At 32.7% G+C, this 21,363-nt stretch overlaps 2 protein-coding genes across 2 annotated transcripts; one reads left to right on the forward strand and one right to left on the reverse strand.

Annotated features, from left to right (window-relative positions):
• The first annotated feature begins 5,819 nt into the window (after positions 1-5,819).
• On the forward strand, positions 5,820-7,037 carry LOC112523552 (uncharacterized GPI-anchored protein At4g28100-like). The gene is made up of 2 exons (XM_025133201.1): positions 5,820-6,433; positions 6,533-7,037. Exons 1-2 carry the CDS (start codon positions 5,822-5,824, stop codon positions 6,890-6,892), a joined length of 972 nt encoding a protein of 323 aa, XP_024988969.1. The 5' UTR covers positions 5,820-5,821; the 3' UTR covers positions 6,893-7,037.
• A 3,813-nt stretch (positions 7,038-10,850) lies between these two features.
• Positions 10,851-21,313, reverse strand: LOC112523907 (zinc finger BED domain-containing protein RICESLEEPER 2-like). The gene is made up of 6 exons (XM_025133579.1): positions 21,210-21,313; positions 14,472-14,994; positions 13,844-13,899; positions 11,961-12,054; positions 11,502-11,813; positions 10,851-10,943 (listed from the first exon to the last, which is right to left on the reverse strand). The coding sequence occupies exons 1-6, from the start codon at positions 21,311-21,313 to the stop codon at positions 10,851-10,853; spliced, it is 1,182 nt and encodes a 393-aa protein (XP_024989347.1).
• Positions 21,314-21,363: the final 50 nt, after the last annotated feature.

Below are 21,363 nucleotides of genomic sequence, written 5' to 3' on the forward strand. Positions count from 1 at the left end.
ATTATAAAATTTAAAATCTTGTGGTGATGAGGTGGAATATGGATTGGTGCATTTGTGTCGATTCATGGAGTTTGCTTCAATGGGTATATATATATATATATATATATATATATGTATATATTTATAGTTTATTTAACTTTTCGAATTATTTGAATATTATTTGTTGATGATTTTATTAATAACTAATATATATTTATATAGACAATATACAGATCATTAATCAAAGTACTTATGCTACCGTGCAACGCACGGTTCCCATACTAGTTTAACATAAACCCAAATTAATACTCGACTAGGGACATTTTAGAATACATTATTCTAAGGTTATTATTACATTTAGATATAACACAAATTAATTCATAAACATAATAAGTACACAATACCTTTAATTTAATAAAATATAATGACATAATGTCCAAACAAAATCATCCAATTGATTGACGTTTGGGCAAAATCATCCAATTGATTGACTTTTAGGCATATACACTAACATGAACCCACTATATATATATATATATATATATATATATATATATAAAACAACGGATAAAGGTGGTTTGCACGGTTTACACAAATGAGGACGGTTTTTATTTGATCACTCCTCTCTCTCTCTCTCTCTAATATATATATATATATATATCTTGTTTGCCAACTGTTTTATGTATTATTCATGTTAAATAACTCTGAGTAAGCAAGAATATATAATATTTAGATCATGTATTTTTCATAAAATGATATCATACATTTTCATCATGATTATCATATATTTTCATCATGAATAATTTTCATTATTCATTATTTATCACGATATTTATCATAGATAAACACGTAAATAGTTGGTTCCATGTTTTCAATATATTTACGGTTCTCATTTGAATATACTTCATGCTTGAACTCAATAAAACTAACGAATAATCAACTAATAAACTTGTTAAAATACAAGATAAGCGTTGGATCATATTAATACGATATAATATTGTTAAGTTTTGAATTGTTCTTGTTAATGAAAAATTACATTTAAAAATCAATCATCAATTTACGACAAAAGTTTACTCATCTAGCTGATAGTTGATAATATATGGTTTGCTTTACTGCTTATTTTTCTTTAACCATCCTTTGGTTAATTGGGAGTTCTGCCATAAGGAACCCGAAATTTAGTGAACTACAGGTTGAAATTAAGAGGCTTTGAGGTTGATCTTAAGGGACGTGGACAAGTTTTTTTTTTCAATGACAGAGTGAATCAAAAGGAGGTCTACGTTTGGTTTTCTTGATATAGAGATTGTTGTTTGGTTCATTGATATATGGGACACGTTCACAAGTTGGTTTTTATTGTGTTTAAATGATAGTACTTTATATGATGGTTGCTGTTATGATATACCTCTTTGCAATGACCTACGGCCAAATTGCATCCTTTTTGTGGTTGCATTGTTAGCAGTATGAAAGCTTAATTCTTCAGTTATATGAGTTTATGGCAGATGATTTTTCTGTCAACAAGGGTTAGCAAGTTTCAACTGGATATGGGTTGATATAAGGATGAAACTTGGATATTTGAGGATGGTTCTGAAACAAGGTTGGTATAAGGATGGAATATGGTTATGCAAAAATAACAGATGGATGTTTTCGGAGAAATAAGGAGTGTAATTTCTAGATTTTTTTTATCAATGGTAAGGAAAATATCAATAGGGGAAGGAGTAATCTGATGCAAGAATGGAATTTGATTTGGAGTTGATTTAAGAACCAATCATGGACGATCAAAAGCTACTTGATTTTTTTGATTAACCTGGATATCCAACCCATTATGCGAGCCGACTAATCCCAGGACGATCACCTGCTTTGCAGATAGCCTGGAGTCACCACATTTGAACCTCCGTGGCCACAAGAAGATTCTTATTCCTCCTTGGATTTGAACCTGGGATCTCCAGGTACTTTTGACCTTTGGAGCCAAGCTCAAACTAATCAGACACCATCCTTGTGGTTCAAAAGCTACTTGATTATTGTTAATGGAGGAAAAATTATGGAGAATTATAGGTATTTGATCGACTTAGTGATGCAGATCAGTCCTAGTGGTTTGATTATGCGAGTTTGGCCACGGGATGAACCACTTAACTCTCTGGTTCTTTCCCGGGGCTTCTTCCAATGTTGTAACTCACTTTTCTTCAATAAAAATTGTCGTCGGGTGGAACCGCCTAGTTTGATTAGGTTTCAAACCCCTTAAAAATCCGTGTATATTTTTTAAATTACGGACATTTTTTTGACTCTACGCAGAGCATCCAAAATCATTGGACCGACCTTGTTTAAGGTATGTGCTCGAGTCTTTTGTCCCAATTGTTTTTAGAAACATGATAAACTTAAAATTAGAAGTTAAAAACTAAGAAAATGATACACATGAGATTTGAACCCGCTCCTAGAAATGGGGAAAGAATGTGCAAACCAACTTTACCAAGAAACAGTTGTGTTATTATTATAGCCACCAGGAATAAACGATTGTACACAACAAAATAATATGGTTACGCTTTTCATGAACCTAAATATTTTTACACCACGACGAAGGAATGGAACTAAGTGATAGCTCATGTCACCGTATGCAGCATAGTGAGCTCGTCCCTGATCATCAGTTAACTTATCAGCTAGGGGGTATTTGGTTTATGCAGATGAATGAAAATAGAAATGAGAAAGTAAATGACAGGAAACAAAAATGAGAATGAATATTTATTCCCTCTGGTTTTACCTAGAATGAAATTTTGAACTTCTGAAGAATGGATTCATTATATTATATACAATCAAAACTTTTCTTTTATTTTCGGTTACATTAATTACTGTTTAATACCTTTTTTTAAAATACCCCTTGTTTTTCAAATATAGCTTATGTTTTTCAAATAAAATATTATTGAATTTCAAAATAAAATTTCTAGGGTTGAGCTAAATGCACCCTCATCTATTGTTAAGTGTACCCCTACCAATGGATTTCTTCCTCATACATATTAATATTAAAGTTACGTTTTAAATTTCCAATAGATAAATTGACCTGATTTTTGTTGCAACAGGAACCTCTTCATTCATATCTACCTCTTACAAAGTTTTCGACTGTTCCGAAGACTGGATCAGGTACTGGTTCAAATCTTGAACCAAATAACTGTCATGATTAACAAGATTTTTTGGTTCAAAATATGAATTTTCACTAACACCATCGGCGAAAAAAGTGTTTGGATTTTCACGACTACCACCACCGAGGTAAAAAGTGTTTGGACCATATGGGTTTGCACCATTACCGTCGGGTAAACTTTGATGGGTTACGATACTTGATGCATTTCCACCATAACCACCATCATTGACAACAAAGAATGTCAACATTTCCGGTAAACTTTGATGAACAACGTTCTGGAACATTAGCACATCATCGTCGTCGCTTAAATGATATAATATTTGTAAGGAATTCATTTTATAAAATAACATGAAACAACTACGTAAACTTAACTTTTTCGTAACACGTTTAACCAAACCAGAATGTGTTATTGGCGAAGGCAAACGTAATACACGTATGAGAGATCTTAACGGAAGGTACTCTAAGGCACCATTTATCTCCTGGAATGAACCGCAACTTTGAAGATACACCAAAACATCATCACTTTGACGTGATTTCCTATTTGTGTTTAAAGGTGAAAAGTTGTGATGGTAAATTGTGTTTAATGGTTTAAGGGTTGTGATAGTAAATTGTGTTTAAGGTTTAAGGGTTCTGATGGTAAATTGTGTTTAAGGGTTAATGGTTCTGATGGTAAATTGTGTTTAAGGGTTAAATGTTGTGAAAGTAGAATATATAAGAATAAAAGTGAGAAGTAAGGTGTGAATAAAAATAATGAGAGGTCCATGCTATATATAATAAAATTTGTTGCACTAAAAGACGAAATATGAGTCAACAAAGTAGGCTGGATCGCCTTAGGGAGAAGATCCGGGGTTAGGTGGGGGCGATCCCACTTCTCAAGCCAAACCAGTGTCTGTCTCTTAAATTAGATACATGTGGGCCCCACAAATTAATTTAAAATTATTATTTTTGTACTTTTTTGGTCAAACACGATGTGGATCGCCCCCCCTGGTTAAACATGCCGTCGGGATGATCCTATGGGTCATTTTAGTAAAACTTGAAAAATTGACTATTTTGTTAACTATTTTGATTTTTACATGATGCAAATAACATTCCAAATTTTGATGAGTTATAAGAAAAGGAAAAACAAGTGGTGCATGAGGTTTGGGATTTGCAAAGTGACAAAAGGTGCCAAAACACTCAGCTGAAAAGCTCTACCATTTTGGAATCAATGTTAAATTCCCAAGATACCCCTTTTCTCCTTTTTCCTACTTTTCACCTTTTCATTTTAAACCTTTTACTTTTTGCTATTTTATATTAAACATCACTTCAAATTCGTACTAATCATCTCTATTTTGGGCTTTTCTTATATTTTTATTTATTAAAAAATCAATATACTTCTTAAATTTAATTATTTATTAATTTGGATATCTAATTCGTTATATGAATCCACTAATTTTAAGATGACCATTTATTTTGTGGATAACTTAGAGTCATCACATTTGAACATTCATGGTCACAAGAGAACTTTTATTCTTCATTGGATTTGAACCTGAAACTTCCAGACACTTTTGATCATTTAAGTCAAACTCAAACCAATCATGCACGACTCTTGTGGTTTTAAATTTAACCTTACAATCCAACTTCGGATAAGTTTAATCTTACAATTTAATATCGGATGAATTTAATCTGATAATCGTATTATTTTTATAAGACCTATAAAAAATATATCTTAATTCGAATGTTTGATTAGATCGTAACATTATTTTTATAAAAGTTTAGGTTATTATTTTTATATATTTATTTGTACACTTTTTATATTAAAGAAGAAGTAATACCAAACTCTAAAAATTGATTGAATAAAATTAAGTTTTGATGAATAAAAAACTAACAAAATAAAAAATAAAATCCGAGAATTGAAATACAAGAATTTTTTAATTTTTTTTGATTAACCTGAATATCCGATCCGTTATGCGAGCAGACTAATCTCAAGGTGACTATTCGTTTTATGAATAGCTCGGAGTCACCGTATTTGAACCTCCATGACAACAAGAAGATTTTTATTTCTCCTTAGATTCAAACTTGAGACTTACATACACTTTTGATCTTTGTAGCCCAAGCTCAAACCATTTTTTCGTATCGGATATACTTTCTAATTTTTTATCATTATATATGTATGGTATCTTTTTCATTTTAAATTATTTAATTTTGTTTGTTTTAAAATAATAATACATTTACAAAAATAAATATTTATTTTTTAATATTATTGTTAATTAAGAGACAATATTTGAATCGTTAAGAGGCGAATCTTATTTAGCAAAAAAAGTCTGTCTCTTAATGGTTTTAAAATCATTTGAATGATTTTGTATCCTAGATCTCCCTTAACTATTAAGAGCCCTAATTTCATTGTATATAATTACCAAATAATTATATTTTATCTTGCATTATATCATGAGAACCTTTTATTAATTCTGGCCATTTAATCATTATACATCAAACTATTCTGACAAATAATATACATCTAAAAGAAATAATTATTTGTTACACATAACCCAAAGGCTGTAAAGAGGAAAGAGTAAGATCCCCACACACAAACATCCAAATGCTTTCAGAACCCTTTCTCTGTGTTTCCACTCCCTTTTGTTTCTCAAACATATCATCACACCTTTCTCATCAATATCTCCTCAATCTTTCTCCTTCTTCTTCCTCATAAACTCCATAATCATACACATAAATGCCATCATGCAAACCCTCAAAACAACCATTCTTTCTACTCTAATCATCACCTCTTTTCACTTCCATCAATGCCCTTCGTCCCTACTCTCTCAACCCCTCAAACCGCCGGATTTCTCCACTCCCAACATGGTCCCCTCCTTTCCTGTTCAGTCCGGCCCACAGAAGACCTGCCGCCTCGATTTATCCTCTGAGCTCTTCGGTGGTGTCAACGCAGCTTGTGGCCGTAACCTCGATCGGAGTCGTTGCTGTCCAGTTCTCGCAGCTTGGCTCTTCGCTGCGCACGCTCGTTCCGCGCTCCAGCTAAATGCTTCCTCCACACCCACCACCGGATTGTTGCCGGTGATGCCTGATGATTCTCAGAGATGCGTCACTTCGTTACAAACCTCATTGCAGAAACGGAACATACATATTCCTCAGCCCAACGCATCGTGCGACGCCGTGTTGTGCTTCTGCGGCATCCGTCTCCACCAGATCGGTTCTCTTAGCTGTCCCGCCGCGTTCAATCTCACGGCGTCGTCAAGGAATGCGACACCAACAGCCGTCGTCAAAAACCTAGAAAAGAGTTGCCGGAATTCGTCTTACGCCGGCTGCACAAAATGCCTCGGAGCTTTGCAAAAGGTTCGGCGGTGTCGATCTATGTGATTTTTATTCCCATTTTTTTTAAAGTATAAAGGAAATCCCTGTAGAAAACGACATTGATGGATGATTGATTTGCAGTTAAAGGCGGAGGGAAGCAAAAATGGAACAAGAAAAGGTGACCGGAGGAGCGAGATGATGAGTCGGGACTGCCAGCTGATGGGCCTGACATGGCTGCTGGCAAGGAACAAGACAGCGTACATACCGACGGTTTCCGCTGTATTGCGCGCCATCATGTACAGTGCGCACCCAGCTCACGAGTCAAAGTGCAGCCCCGACCAGGAGAACATGCCGCTGGCCGTCAATTCCTTACAGTTTGACAAATCGGAGTCGTCGTCGTCGTCGTCACCGTCGTCTTCCTCCGCCGCCTGGTCATCATCTTGGTCACGTGCGTTTGGGATTGTAACGACGATATCAGGGGGGCTGCTGGTTTTTGTGTAATTTCTTGTTTTACTGTGGAAGTGGAATGCATGCTATACGGCTTTTGTGGATGAAGGAGTAGGTGACGTCATGGTAGCATTGTTGTTGGTGGAAGGGTATTTTTGTAATTATCTTATCTTTGGATTCTAGAATATTGCATTTTTTTTACATAATACCCTTTTAGAGTAAATGTCAACTTCACCTTTTTACTTTTTACTTCAAATTCACTTTCAAATCAAACCCCTAGTGTTGTTATAGCCCCATTTCAAACCCTTAAAATAGAGTTATATACAAATTTGGTCCCCGCGGTTTATATAAATTAACAAGTAAGGTCCCTGAAATTTTCTTTTTAACAAAGAGCATTCCTAAGGTATCATTTTTATAACAGATATGGTCCCTCCTGATAATGCCGTGAATTAGAGTGGTGTTAGTGAGGGGTAGTTTAGTCCATTAACTTTTTCTTTCCATCTAGTTTTATTTTCATAACACATTTGGTCCCTGCATCTACTTTCATTTTAATACCATATTTTGTCACTCAATACTTTTAATTTTGTAACATATATGGTCACTCAATTTAATTAATATACCTTAAAATTGATTGTAGTTAAATGATAAATTAATAAATATATGTCAAACATATAAAACTGTTATAATCTATAATTAACAGGTTGAAAATTATCAGTATTATTATAGTGAACAGTAAAAAAATTTGAGTGCTAAAACTCAACATTTGTGCTATATTTGGTATTTTTGGTTGAAATTGCTAAAGATAACATTTATGTTAAATTTTAGCACTCAAATTCTCTACTATTCACTATAATTACGTTAATTATCTAAATTATAACATTTTTATATAATTTTTTATTAAGTATCCCTTAACTATAATCAATTTTAGTGTGCATTAGTTAGTTGATTTATATTTTAATGTCAAAGACCTTCTAGCCTAGTGGTAAAGGCTTGGACATGACATAGTCATGAACCCAAGTTCGAGCCCTGGAATGGGAGTGTTGGTGACATTTAAGTGGAGCCATGTTTAGCCTCCAAAAATTGTCGGGGATTAGTCGGGCTTTGGCCCGGACACCTTTACAAAAAAAAAGAATAATTTTTTTGTGTATATTAAGTAAAATAAGGGACCAAATATGTTATAAAATTGAAATTAGAGGGAGGGACTAAAATTGTTATTAAAATGAAAGTTGATAGAAGGAACAAATGTGTAATAAAAATGAAAGTAGGCGGAGAGAAAAGCTCAATGGACTAAATTACCCCTCACTAATGTCACTTTAATTGACGGTGTTATTAGGAGGAACCACCATATCTGTAATCGAAATGAAACCATAGGGATCCTCTTAGTTAAAAATTCTTTTCAAGGACCTCACTCGTTAATTAATATAAACCACAAGGACCAAATTTGAATTTAACTCCTTAAATTATAAATAAAGAAAAAGGGAAATTTATTAAAATAATCCAGCTATTCAAATTGGTCTCCTAGTAATTCATTTCTCGGATTTACCCAAATGTCAGTGTGTCACTACGTTCGCAATATCGTGGACCTGACTAAAAGACAAAAAAAAACTATCAGATTCAAACCAGGTATGAGATATGCAATTGCGACGGTGTCACTTGCTGACCTAGTGGAATTTGATTTTTTTTGTCTTTTAGTCAGGTCCGCAATATTGCAGACGTAGTAACATTTAGGTAAATATTACGAATTGCAGATATGGATATTGCAGACATTATTTGATTTAATCCATTATTAAAGTACTATAAAATGTGTGAGGTCTATTGTTCATCAACCCAAAAAAAAATGTGTGATTGATTTTTTCGTTTTGTGCTTTAGAGTTCGGTTAAAAGAATTTTGTATTTTAATAGAGATTAATCTACAATTTAGCGTTGATTTGAAAAACTAACTAAAAAATCATTTTATAATGGATAATGTTATATGTATTTTTTTTATGTCACAATGAGATTAAATCATGTATTAAAAATGTAAAAAGTAAGTCTTGATTAAGAACATTAAAAACATAAACCATCTCCAACTGAACACTAAAAACATAAAAATGAAGATGTTTTCATCTCCAACCCAACACTAAAACATTAAAAAATAGAGGTAAAAGATGTTAGTCTCTATATTTAGAGGTCAATAAAGTAGACATCTGTAAATATATATTAATAGAATATTAAGTTTTTATAATTATGTTTGTGTATATATATATTGATTAAAAATTTAATATATTAAGATGTTTATTATTATTATTATAAGATTAAAAATAGTTTTTAGTTTTTTTTTAGTATGTAGTTAGAGTTGATTTTTTGAGGGTTTAATGGACTCATCATTTTTACTGTTTGTAGCGTTAGTTTTTCAATGGTTGGGTTGGAGATGTCTATGAAAACTTTCTATTTACAATTTAGAGGTTGTTTGGCAGTTGCTGAATGGTTTAGTGCAGAATGATTAAGTGGTCAGAATGATTAAGAGGCTTTCATGATATAGTGTAAAATGAAATATAATTGTTTACAATGAAATCAAGGCGCTTAATGGTTGAAGCTTAGAGGCTATTTGACAATTGCTGAATGGTTTGGTGCATAATGATTAAGTGGTCAGAATGATTAATAGACTCTCATGATATAATGCAAAATGAAATATAATTGTTTGGTAATTGTGTACAATGAAATTAGGGCTCTTAATGGTTAAGGGAGATTCAGGATAAAAAAATCATTTAGAGTGTTTTAGAACCATTAAGAAACAGATTTTTTTTTTTGTCAAACAAGATTCACTTCTTAACGATTTAGAGGTTGCCTCTTAATAGAACTATTAAGAGGTAAACAAACAACCCCTTAGAATACAAAATCATTAAAAGAGTTTTAGAACCATTAAAAGGTAAAAAAAAAATTTGCCAAACAAAATTCTCTTAATGAAACTATTAAAAAGAAAACAAACAACATCTTATACTTTATTTATCCTAAAACAAATATTTACAATAAAAAATATATAAATTTTAAAATACATAATTATTTATTTTTTAATTAATAAAACGATAATTTTACTTTTAATAATAAAAAAACTTAATGAATTTTGTATAATTGATAATAAAAATAAGTAAAAATAATCACAAATCTGAGTTGGTGGTTTGCACATGTTTAGAGGAGAGAATCGCGGTTGAATGCTTGTCGTTTTGCTCATCCCCATGCTCCCCTTTCTTCGATTCAAATGCCTCTATTTTATATATTTTTATATAAATTAAATAAATATTAAAAAAAACAGATATCATCGTTCACAATGTTTTGATATGAAAATAATCCTTCAACACTTTGATCAGAACAAAATCGTATCTTGCTCACTTTTAATGAATTGAATAATGATTGGAACTCTACATTTGCTTCAAGTAACTGTTAAATTATATTAGGTTATGTTATATCAGTATTTTATCCAACTTACCAGTTTACGAGTAAAAATATGCAACTGAAAACAAATAACTCGCAAATACCATCACCACTAACCATTGCTCATGCTCGTCTAGGTCTTCATGATCCTGCGCCTCATCTCGATCTTTTTACTCATCCGATGGCTCATGAAAGATTGGCTCCTCAACTTGGTGGTATCATACATCGAGCCACTCTATGTATGGCCAAAACAGGTTATGGGACCACCACTACCAAATTGGTGGGCTTTTCCGACAGCCAAATCCGTCGGAAAACAGAGTTTTCGGCGGATTTGACCGTCGAAAATGAGGCACCGGTGATTTTTTTTCCCAACAAAGATTCTTGATTTTGCGGCGGAAGATGGCCGTTGAAAATTAGCCATTTTTTTAGTTTATTTAAAAAAATCTTAATTAAATTAAAATTTTATTAATAAGATTAAAAAATTTTGAATTAAATTACCGGCGGAAGTTTTCGTCGAAAAGTTGTCGGTGATGTCTCCGCCAGAAATTTAATTTAATTTTTAAAATATTTAATTTTTAAATATTTTTGGAGGATTTATCCGCTAGTAATCCGCCGGAAAATCACCCAGCTCCAGTAAGTCGGTTTCCTGTAAATATTTAAAACTTGCAAAATCTGTATTTAAAACCTGTAAATCCTGTAAATATTTTAAAAAAATGTTAAATAGATAAAATGTCGTTAAATAGGGGTGCTCATGGGTTAGGTTGATCGGTTTGGAGGCATTTTAACAGCTCAACCCAATATTGGCGGTTTGAAAAATTTCAACTCAGCGCAACCCAACCCAAACAAAAGTTCAACCTAACCCAACCCAACTCGTTCGGGTTGATCGGGTTGTGTTTAAACAATGTAAAATCACATAAAAATAAAGGAACCTTTCTTTGAAATACGACCGACAATTCAAGATAATATGCAAGTTCATCAAATATTTAGGTATTATAATAAAAATGTTCAAACAAATGATAATACATCAATCAACAATAATAGTTTTAGACGTTTCCAACCCCGATGCTTTCGCTTTCTTGATCTTGAGGTTGGTCATGTCATTATTGTCATCTACAATTCAAAATTAAAGTTAACAATTTATTGGAAATAGATAAAATAATCCAAACAATGTTTAGTAATTACCTTCTTCCAAGAAATCATAAGATTGTGTTTTATCCAAACACTCCTTTGTTTGAATTCCTTCGTGACTTACTTTCAACCAACTTTGGGTGCACACTAATGCCTCGAGCATTTTTGGACTCAATGAACTCCTAAATGAGTCCAAAATACGTCCACTAGTACTAAATGCGGATTCGATAGCAACCGTAGACACGAGGATGACAAGAACATCCTTTGCAATCATAGATAAAATAGCATACCTACTAGCATTTGCTTTCCACCATAGTAAAATATCAAATTCGGTAGTTGTTGGATCGAGAGATTCTTCAACCAAATATCTTTGAAGATCATTCATTTTCTCCGGCACTTGCAATTGTTGTTTTGCATATAACTTTCCAATAATGACCTCTTATGAGTTTCATTGCTCTTTAATAAGTCATTTTTGGCAACTTATACATATTAAAGATAAAAACAACAAGTAAACAACAACTCAAACAAACATGAACATGTTAAAATGCATAATAAAATAAAACAAATTACACATATCACTAACCTTTGATTCACCTCCTCCAAACTCAACATTGTAAACTTCAAATAACTCGTTAAGGATTTCTTCCACCTTCACAGTAATCTTGGCAACAATTTGACTATCATAAAGGCACCAAAAAGAAACTTCAAATCAGTTTACTGTTCAAGTTATCAAAACTGATTCAGTTTCTTAAGCGAGCTGCGCTAGCCTATTACGTTTTTCAGATTGACAGCATGTTGAGCTGGCCACAACCCACTATTACCTGATGATCGCTACCTTGGATCGAGTATAACAGACAAAAGCAACATCTGATTGATGTTATCTGTATGCCCCCAAAATTTCTTTTAACACCCTAAAAGTTTATGATTCGTAAAATAAATAAATGTTAAGGGTTAAAATTTAAAGAGTAAACGATATACATGATTAAAGTGTCGATACTCAAAAAATATGATTTTATTGCAATAAATAAAATCAATAAAAAAGGAAATGAAACATTTTGTATTTAATTGATTTGKGATSAAAATGCAGAAAGAAAAACAAAAGGGACTAGTTCTGTCAAAAGTAGAAAAYTAATTTGGAAATGATTGAGATTTGGGAAATCATTTCCCCAAATCACGTTTTTCCTATTCTAGAGATGGTTTGACGCCCTATAAATTGAAATTTTCGGTTGAATCTTTGTGGAGACGTTCCTAAGGGTGTAAGTGAGTAAACGTTTTTAGAATTTCGAGATTTCATCAAGAAACGAGAGAGATATCGAGTTTGAAGCGGCATAGAGTCATTCCGCACAAAAACGACGATTGGAGGTAAAATACTCAACCAAAATTGATGTATAATATATGGTTGGTTTTGTTTTTCAATTATCTTTTTGTTGGTATAAGTCTCGTGGCTATAGTGGCTTGTACGTCGAGCGGTTTAGGCTAGAAGTTGCTGTGGCGGCGGCTCAACGAGATTTGGGTACAAAAACTCAAAATACGAGTTTAATATTGAACCGTAGGGGCTGTAAATTTGGATATGAGTTGGGATTATTATTATATATAAGATTTTGTAAAAATGATAGCCGCGATAGCGGCACCAAGGGTGCGACCGGGTTGGGCCGGGCGTCGAGTTGAGCCGGCTGATGGTAGACCTGGTTTAAGCCATGGCCGACTTGTTTCGGTCGAGTTCGGTTAGACTCGAGTTGTTTTGATAAAATCGGTATTTGTTAAAAAGAGATTTGAGACTCATTTATTTATTTCGATTAATCGAAATAAATCGGGATGTTTTGATTAAGTTGGTTAAGAATTGGACATCAATTGTAAAAGTTATTAATTAATTGGATTTTCATATTTAAATTATAAGAAATAATTTAATCACTTAATGCGGGAGTTGTGACTAGATAATTGTGGGATCAAACGTTTTTATAACGAGGATAGTATATAATTAAATGTTGGCTTTAATACTTCGTAATTTATTTTGGATGTGAAAAATTCCATTGGGGAGGGGGGTATATGGCGACGAGGTATGCTTGGGGTTGACCCGTTGACCATGCCCACCCTAAGGTTGACCCATTTGACTTTCGAGTTGATTTTTTGGGGAAAAGTCAATACTCTAATTATTGAAATATAATTACATGTTATAGGATATTACTCAGGGACAAGGTTTAGCTAAGTAGAGCTATTCAGGTGAATCTACATGAGACTTTAACTGAGATGCATGCTTACGTATAAATTACTTGAGCATTACGTTATTTTTGTATGTACATGTTTATGGGTTTATTACATGTATATGAATTATTATTGTGGGTTGCATGCTATTTGTTTACGTGTTTTTAAACATTAATTAGCATGTTATTAACGAGTTAATATTTTTGTCGGGTATGGGAAGGGGTCAAAAGTCATAAGGGATGACACATCCAAGGGATGAGTTACCGGACAAAGGATAGCCGTGTAACCTGGGGAAGTGCTGATGACGGTAAGACCTTAACCTGACGAAAAATTAAGAGATCTCATTATTATTTCAAAAGGGTTTGAAACAAATGTGCATATTATTGTATTCGGGGGTATTGTTTGTTTTATGCATGATGAGATATGTATGATTGTGCACAAAAACCATGAACTCACTGAACTTTATAAAGCTGACTATTAGTATGCATCTCAGGAGCTGGAAGTTCAAGAACGGACAAGACAAATGTTCTACATAGGAAATAGAACTATTATTCAAGTTATGATTTATAAAATCTTTAGTATTTTAATTGGATTTACATGTAACGTAACCTAGTATAGGACGGGTTAGTTTTGAGATATTGATTACAATTAAATTATTGTAAGACTTCCGCTGTAATAAGACTTTATTAGCCGTTATATTTTGGGGTTATTTATTGTTATTTAATGAGAATGATGTGACACAACTCATGATGAAAATGAGGGTGTTACATTTCTCAAACTTTGTCTTCATCTTCTTGGCCATGGTATACAATATAGAATCATTACTTTCACACAAAGAATTCAAGTGTGTATGGATCTCACAAATCTCATGATAGACGTTGTTTGAAGTTACATGCAAAGTGGCACTAAATTTTAAAGTAACTTCATAAAAAGTGGAGAGGAATTTAACAAAAGGCGAAACACACTTCCAATCAATACTCTTAGGTGGTCCAACTCTCTTTTTCTCATTCTCATTATTTAGAAAGTGACTCAAGTACTTATGGTTTTCGTCCTCATAACTTGCAAAAGCTTTTTCAAATTTAAGTGCCACGTCTAACATCATAAAAGTTGAGTTCCATCTTGTAGGCACGTCTAAGACCAAGCCACCCTTGTAAGTAATCTTTTCCCTTTCAACACAAACATTGAACTTTTGTAACTTTGAAGAAGATGACCGGATGTATCTTACACTATTACGAATGGCATCGATTGAATCACACAACTCCTTCAAACCATCACCCACAATTAAATTTAGTATGTGAGCACCACATCTGAAAAGGATGAACTTACCATCAAGAACCGAGACTTTCCATGCATTAATCCTTTTCTTTACATAACCAACAACCACATCATTGGCAGATGCATTATCAACGGTCACACTAATACATATTTTGATTAGTTGTCAAAAATAAAATTAATATATTACCCTTTTAGCTTATTTAAGAGATACCATTAAATATCTCAAACGAGTGGTTCATATCAGATCTCACAGTTACCACAAACTAAGCAGTTCTCCCTTGAATGGGCCCCTACACACACACACACACACATATATATATATATATATAGATGACTTTATTTATTAACCCAATATATGGTGTTAACTTTGTGAACCAATCCTATCTATTGATCTTTGAAATTTTTGGCTGAGACCATTCATGACATAAAATGTAAATAATTGCACATAAAGACAAGGTAACATAAGTGAACAATGTTTACAAGGGCTATTCTGGGAAAAGATTTTAGTTGTCTATTAATGACAATGAGATGTTTTGTAAACTTTCCGTTAATGAAATGAGATGTTTTGTAATTGTCCATTAATAACAATTTAACTATCCGGTAATTACTCTCGTCATTGAATCGAAATCAACAGCAAGATCCCTGATATCAAATTCTTCTACAACTCTTTTTGCTTAATGGTTCATGTGTGAACAAGTATTCGATATTTATGGGAATTGTTTATGTGTGAACATGGGTGCATATGGAAAAAAGTCGTAAAGATTTTTATAACATCCATGTTTTATTTTATTAAACACATACGCTATGGTCTCGCTCATATATGAAATAAATGTCGAATGATACATGGTTCACCTATGAACAAACATCAAATTGTGCTTATGAACAATACTCACGTGTTTACTTCTGAACACTATTCAATTTTTTTAAATAATTGGTATTTTGTAGATACCTAGTTTTTGTTACGTGTATGTGGTTATCAAGTTCTCATATGAACACAATACATGTTTAAATGTTGAAAACGAGATAATTCACCTATGAACAAGTGTTTACTCAGGTATAATTAAGAAAAGTAATCGACAATTAATTTACTTGGAAAACATAAGAAATGTAACCGACAATTAATTTGCATGAGATATTCACAATGACAAGAAATGAAATAATTAAGAAATGTAACCGAAAATTAATTTGCATTAAAAGAAATATCAAATAAAAATTACATTTTTGCCCTCATTAAATAAATTTATCATGTGCATCAACAAAAATTGTATCTTGTTTTCTATTGAATCATTGAGGTTTGTAAAGTTAACATCTTTTAATTGATTAACAAAGGATCTTAAAAAAAGGATGTATAATACCCACTTTGTTTCGATCCTTTAAAAAAAAGGATCTTAAAAAAAGGGTGTATAATACCTCTCTTCAATTCCAATTTTTTTTAACAAAGGATCTTACATATGTACGTATGTATGTATGTACGTATGCACGTATGTATGTATGCACGCATATACGTATGCATGCATGTATGTAGGCATGCATGCATGTTGTATGTATGTATGTACATATACACACATACACTTAAATTTTAATTTAAAGGACAACGTTTGCTCAACAATTAATGGTAACCTAACACTAGATAGATAGTTAATTGTTTTATAGTGAAAAGAAAATAAAAAAAATAATGGAATTGAAGAGAGGAATCAGGAGAAGGAAGAAGATGGCGATGGAAGTTATCTAAGGCTCAACTTGCTTTCTTTTCATTTCTTCGACAAATTAAGATAAGTTCTTTATGTTTTAGTTTGACTTCTTGAAATATTTGATGTTTAGGTTAGTATTGGATTTTTAGGGCTCAAAATCGAGTTTTAGCGGCTGTCATGAGGACAACCATGTATATTTATAATTTCTGTGAGAAACCCGATTTTATGATATATATATTTTTATCCCCAATTGAGTCCCATTGTGTTATATCTTCACTCTGATGCATTAAAACCTAAAATTCTTCAAGGATCAAAACAAAGTGGGTATTATACATCCTGTTAGTAGAAGTAATTTGTTGGGTAAGTTTATTTCATGTTTAGGATAGTTTTGAATTCATTTAAGATGTTCAATCATGAGTTGAAGTTGAAAAATTGTTATCTTTGACAATCTTTAAAAGTCAAAGTTTAGTGATGAACTTTAAGACATTGAAATCTTCATGAAAATGTTAAGATGTTTGTTATGGTTTGCTTCTTGGTATCATTAAGATGTTATTACATGGAATGAAGAAGAAAATTTCCACTCAATCATGTTTTGATGGTAGATTAAAGGTTATGTTCAAAACAGTTGACTTTTTCCAAAAAGTCAAAATGTTTTGCCTAAAATTTAGAATTGATTCGTTATATGAAAAATTATGGATTGAAATTCGGTGGATATAGTTATGATATGTATATAAAGGTGTTACAATGGTTATTACAGTGTTTCTTATAGGTTTTGATGGATTTCCAAAATTAAAAGAATGTTTGAGTTCGGTTTAATCAAATTCGGTTTCTTATAGGCATTAGTTAGGTTCTAAGTGCACAAATGAATGTGTGAACCTTATAAACATATTTTAATTTGTATGATAAACATGTTTTGGGGTTTAGATTGTGAGCCAAGCGCCTCGGAAGAAATAAGAGCAAGTCACCGGATTAAGTTAGTTTGATGCTGGAAATTGTAAAAATTGTATAAAATCACTCGTAATTCGGATTTAGATGTGTAATACCAATATGAAACCGTTGAGAAGGCTTCTACAATTGATATTTGATTATGAGGTAGTTCAGGATCTAAATAGGTAGCACGACGGATAAGCAAGTTGGGCACCGACGGGATCTCAGCGAAGTAGGCTAAGGTGAATTTCAAGTAGATTTTAATGGGGTGCACGTCAAACGTATTTACTTTTACATGATTTATCTTTGTTGGACGTATTTTGGTGATTAAAGTGGAAAACATGATTTTAAATGATGTTATGAAAGGAAGGTATTGATGTTTAAAAAAAGTTATTTTATACATATAAAGTATGCCTTTGGTAACTTGGAAATTCACTGCCAGATCGTCAAGTGGAGTTCCTTATAGAACTCATTCAAGATGCAGCGTCGATAGCTCATTCTCCATATCGGCTAGCTCCTTCAGAAATGAAGGAGATGATGACTTAATTGCAGGAATTGCTCGACAAAGGTTTCATCCGACCTAGTTCTTCATCGTGGGGTGCTCCAGTATTGTTTATAAAGAAGAAAGATGACACATTACAAATGTGCATCGACTACCGCAAGCTGAACAAAGTGACTATAAAGAATAAATATGCTCTTCCTCGTATTGATGATTTGTTTGATCAACTCCAAGGTGCTAGTGGTTTCTCCAATATTGATCTTCAATCAGGTTACCATCAATTGAAAGTGCGACAAGAAGATGTTGTCAAAACTGCATTCAGGACCAGGTATGGGCATTATGAATTCTTGGTTATGCCATTTGGTTTGACGAATGTTATAGCTGTTTTTATGGATTTGATGAACCAAGTCCGTCATCCTTCCTTAGACAAATTGGTTATAGTATTCATAGATGATATCCCCATTCTTCTTTGCTTATTCTTCAGCTTTCTTACTCGCGGCACTCAAATTGTCATTATATAGCTTCGCTGCCTTTCTCTCCCATGTCTCTTGAATTTGGGCATCCATAGCCGGATCCCAAGTGTAGTAGCATTGTACATAAAAGTTTAGTCGATTCTTATGTTAAAAAAATAGCAAAAATATAACAAGTTAAATATATATACTACGAACCTAGAACCGCTCCTATATTCGGCGCCTCACATCCCTAGGGATTTTTTCCCACGTGATATGTGGCCCGTGAAGCAGCTCTAAGTTTATCTTGGTGATCCGACGGATGACTCTGGTGTCACTAAAGCTATACATACATACATACATACATACATACATACATACATATAGCTAAGAATTCACAACCAAAAATCTCAATAAAAAAATTCACTGACTTTTTATTATTTTATCCCCTCTTGTAGGTTCTTAATTTTTCACCAACTTAAAATTTCTTCAAACGTTTTATGAACTTATAACAACCATCACTATTATATATCATTTGAATACTTTCAATTGACGAGCTAATTTTGAATTCGTGGCTCTATCCTTGTCCGCAATACATAAATATAATGTATTCCGATTCGATTGCTATTGTTATTTTTGTTCTAAAGGTTTTGACTAAAATAAAGAATAAAATTTATGAAAACAAAAGCTATTATAAAAGTTAATAAAAACATAAACCTTAATTGACTTGCTCCAAAATCTCACCATAAGATGGCATCAGTGTGGGGGTATCGGGGATCTTAATCCCCATTTTGGCTTTTCAATCCCGATTCCTGTCCTCGTCCTTGTCGACGAATAAAATTTCATCTCCATCCGATTGAGAATTTTTCCCCATGTATACAATTTAAGGTTCTTACGTAATATTTTTTAAATATCATGTACATAAATGCCATTTTACATTCAAACAACATATACTGCTAAAATATCTATTACTTCATAAAGTAGAACATTTTTATTATTCCTTCATGACCATCAAAAAAGTCATAAACTGCTTCTTCATGTAGCCAAAATAGTGCCCTATAAAAATAAATTGTTTGTTTAGAAATTTAATCTGAGAAAGATGTGCAATCGTTGCATCGTTTAGCTGATATTTATGTACCGTGTTAAGGTTTTTTTATCTGAAAGTTTAAGCAAGCAATTTTGTTGGTTTCCATGATGATGATGCCACGTTTTCCACTTGGAAGACTTCGGTCTCTACCAGGAACTGAGCTTCATGAGTTTGTGGAGGAAGTATAATTTGAAAAGTTATATACAAGGGTGTAAATTAGCCACTGTGATTGTGTTAATATATATACACATATTTACATACATAAAATTATATATACATACCGGCAGCGGCAGGAGGACGGCGGCAGTAGGGGTAGGAGGTCGGCGGTAGAGTTGATTTGAGATATGGGGGTGGTGTGCGGCTGAAAAATGGGGGTAGATTTGAGAAATGGTGTGTAAATAGCGGCTGTGGATCTGAGGAAGAATGTAGAGTTTTATTTTTAACATTACTAGCAGATTATCAGCGGATATATCCGTCAGAAACTTTTCAAAAATTTAAAGAAAACCGTTTTTTCATGAAAATTTTGAAAATTTCATTTTTCGACGGAAAATTCCACTGGTTATTTATTTATTTGTTATTGTACTTTGTTATTGTTACCACCATCACCGTCACTATCACCATCACTATCACCATCATTATTGCTATTACTTTTATTATTATTATTTTATCATAATTATTACTCCTATTATTATTATTGTTATTATTATTATTATTGTTACTAAAGTTCAACTAACATTTACTAGAGCCCACTAGATCCACTAAAACTCAATAGATACATTAAAGCCCAATATATTAAATAAAGTCTAATAGATTCATAACAACCCAATACTACTAAATAAAGTCCAATAGATCCAATAAAAACTCAAAAAGAACTATTAAAACCCAATAGAACCGTTAAAACCCAATTAGCATCCATTAAGGCCTAATACAACCAATTAAAGCCCAATTCGTGTTTGCGAGAAGACATGTATTGCATATGAGCATGTGATATGTATTGGGCTCAACTAAGACCCATTAAAACCAAATATTTTTTTTATAGTTATTAAAGTTCAATAATAACAATGACATCGGATTATGTGTTTGTATACAAGTATGTATTGCATACATGTATGTGTGTGTATTGGATTCGATAAGAGAATTATTATATACTATATACACCATGTAGAATATATATATAATATTTTACATATATATAAAATTAAAGTATGAAAAACAAAAAACAATCATTTTTCAAATATCCGCCGAAAATTCGCCGAAAAATAGACGCTGGAAATCCGCCGGAAAACAATTTTCTTTTAAAAAACTCGAAGAATTTATTATTTTAAATTACCCGCGGCCACCGGCAACTACCGGTAACCCGCTAGTAATTTAAAATAATAAATTTTAATCTTTAATTATTTTCCAGTGGATTATCGGCGGACGTTAATCTTAAAAAACCAATCAAGAATCCACCGGAAATCCACCGGTAATTATTGTAATTAGAGTTAATAATTTCCCAAATATTTAATTTGTATAATCCGACGAAAATAATGTCGGGATACAAATTATTTTTTCCCAAATAATTAGTGGTGTATTTCTGGCGGAAGTCAACTAAAGTCGACTTTTTTGATGTCCGCCGGAAATTCGCCTCTAATTTTTCCGGCGGATTTTATCGTCAGAAATTTCTCCAAAAATAGTCGCTTTTCTAGTAGTGCACACGTACTATATTATAGGCACCTTCGTCAACCCACATAAGCTATCTGGAGATATACTACTGAAACGCCCCAAAACTGGTGAGAGAGCATAACGAGGGAGGAGATAAATCATAGCGGATAGTATTACAAAGTTTAAAAATAAGAAGATCACCCAACAAAGGG

The sequence above is a fragment of the Cynara cardunculus genome (genome assembly GCF_001531365.2).
Source record: "Cynara cardunculus var. scolymus isolate 2C chromosome LG 12, CcrdV1, whole genome shotgun sequence".
Lineage (NCBI taxonomy): Eukaryota > Viridiplantae > Streptophyta > Magnoliopsida > Asterales > Asteraceae > Cynara > Cynara cardunculus.

Bases quoted from the DNA above. Each gene is read 5' to 3' on its own strand.
- LOC112523907 (XM_025133579.1), bottom strand. From the start codon at position 21,313: ATGATTTATCTCCTCCCTCGTTATGCTCTCTCACCAGTTTTGGGGCGT. The intron at 14,995-21,209 runs GTACGTGTGCAC...AATATGTATTAG, and splicing joins ACGAAGGTGCCTATAATATA to TGTGACCGTTGATAATGCAT. The intron at 10,944-11,501 runs GTAAGTCACGAA...AAATATTTACAG, and splicing joins GCACCCAAAGTTGGTTGAAA to GATTTACAGGTTTTAAATAC.
- LOC112523552 (XM_025133201.1), top strand. From the start codon at position 5,822: ATGCAAACCCTCAAAACAACCATTCTTTCTACTCTAATCATCACCTCT. The intron at 6,434-6,532 runs GTTCGGCGGTGT...ATTGATTTGCAG, and splicing joins GCCTCGGAGCTTTGCAAAAG to TTAAAGGCGGAGGGAAGCAA.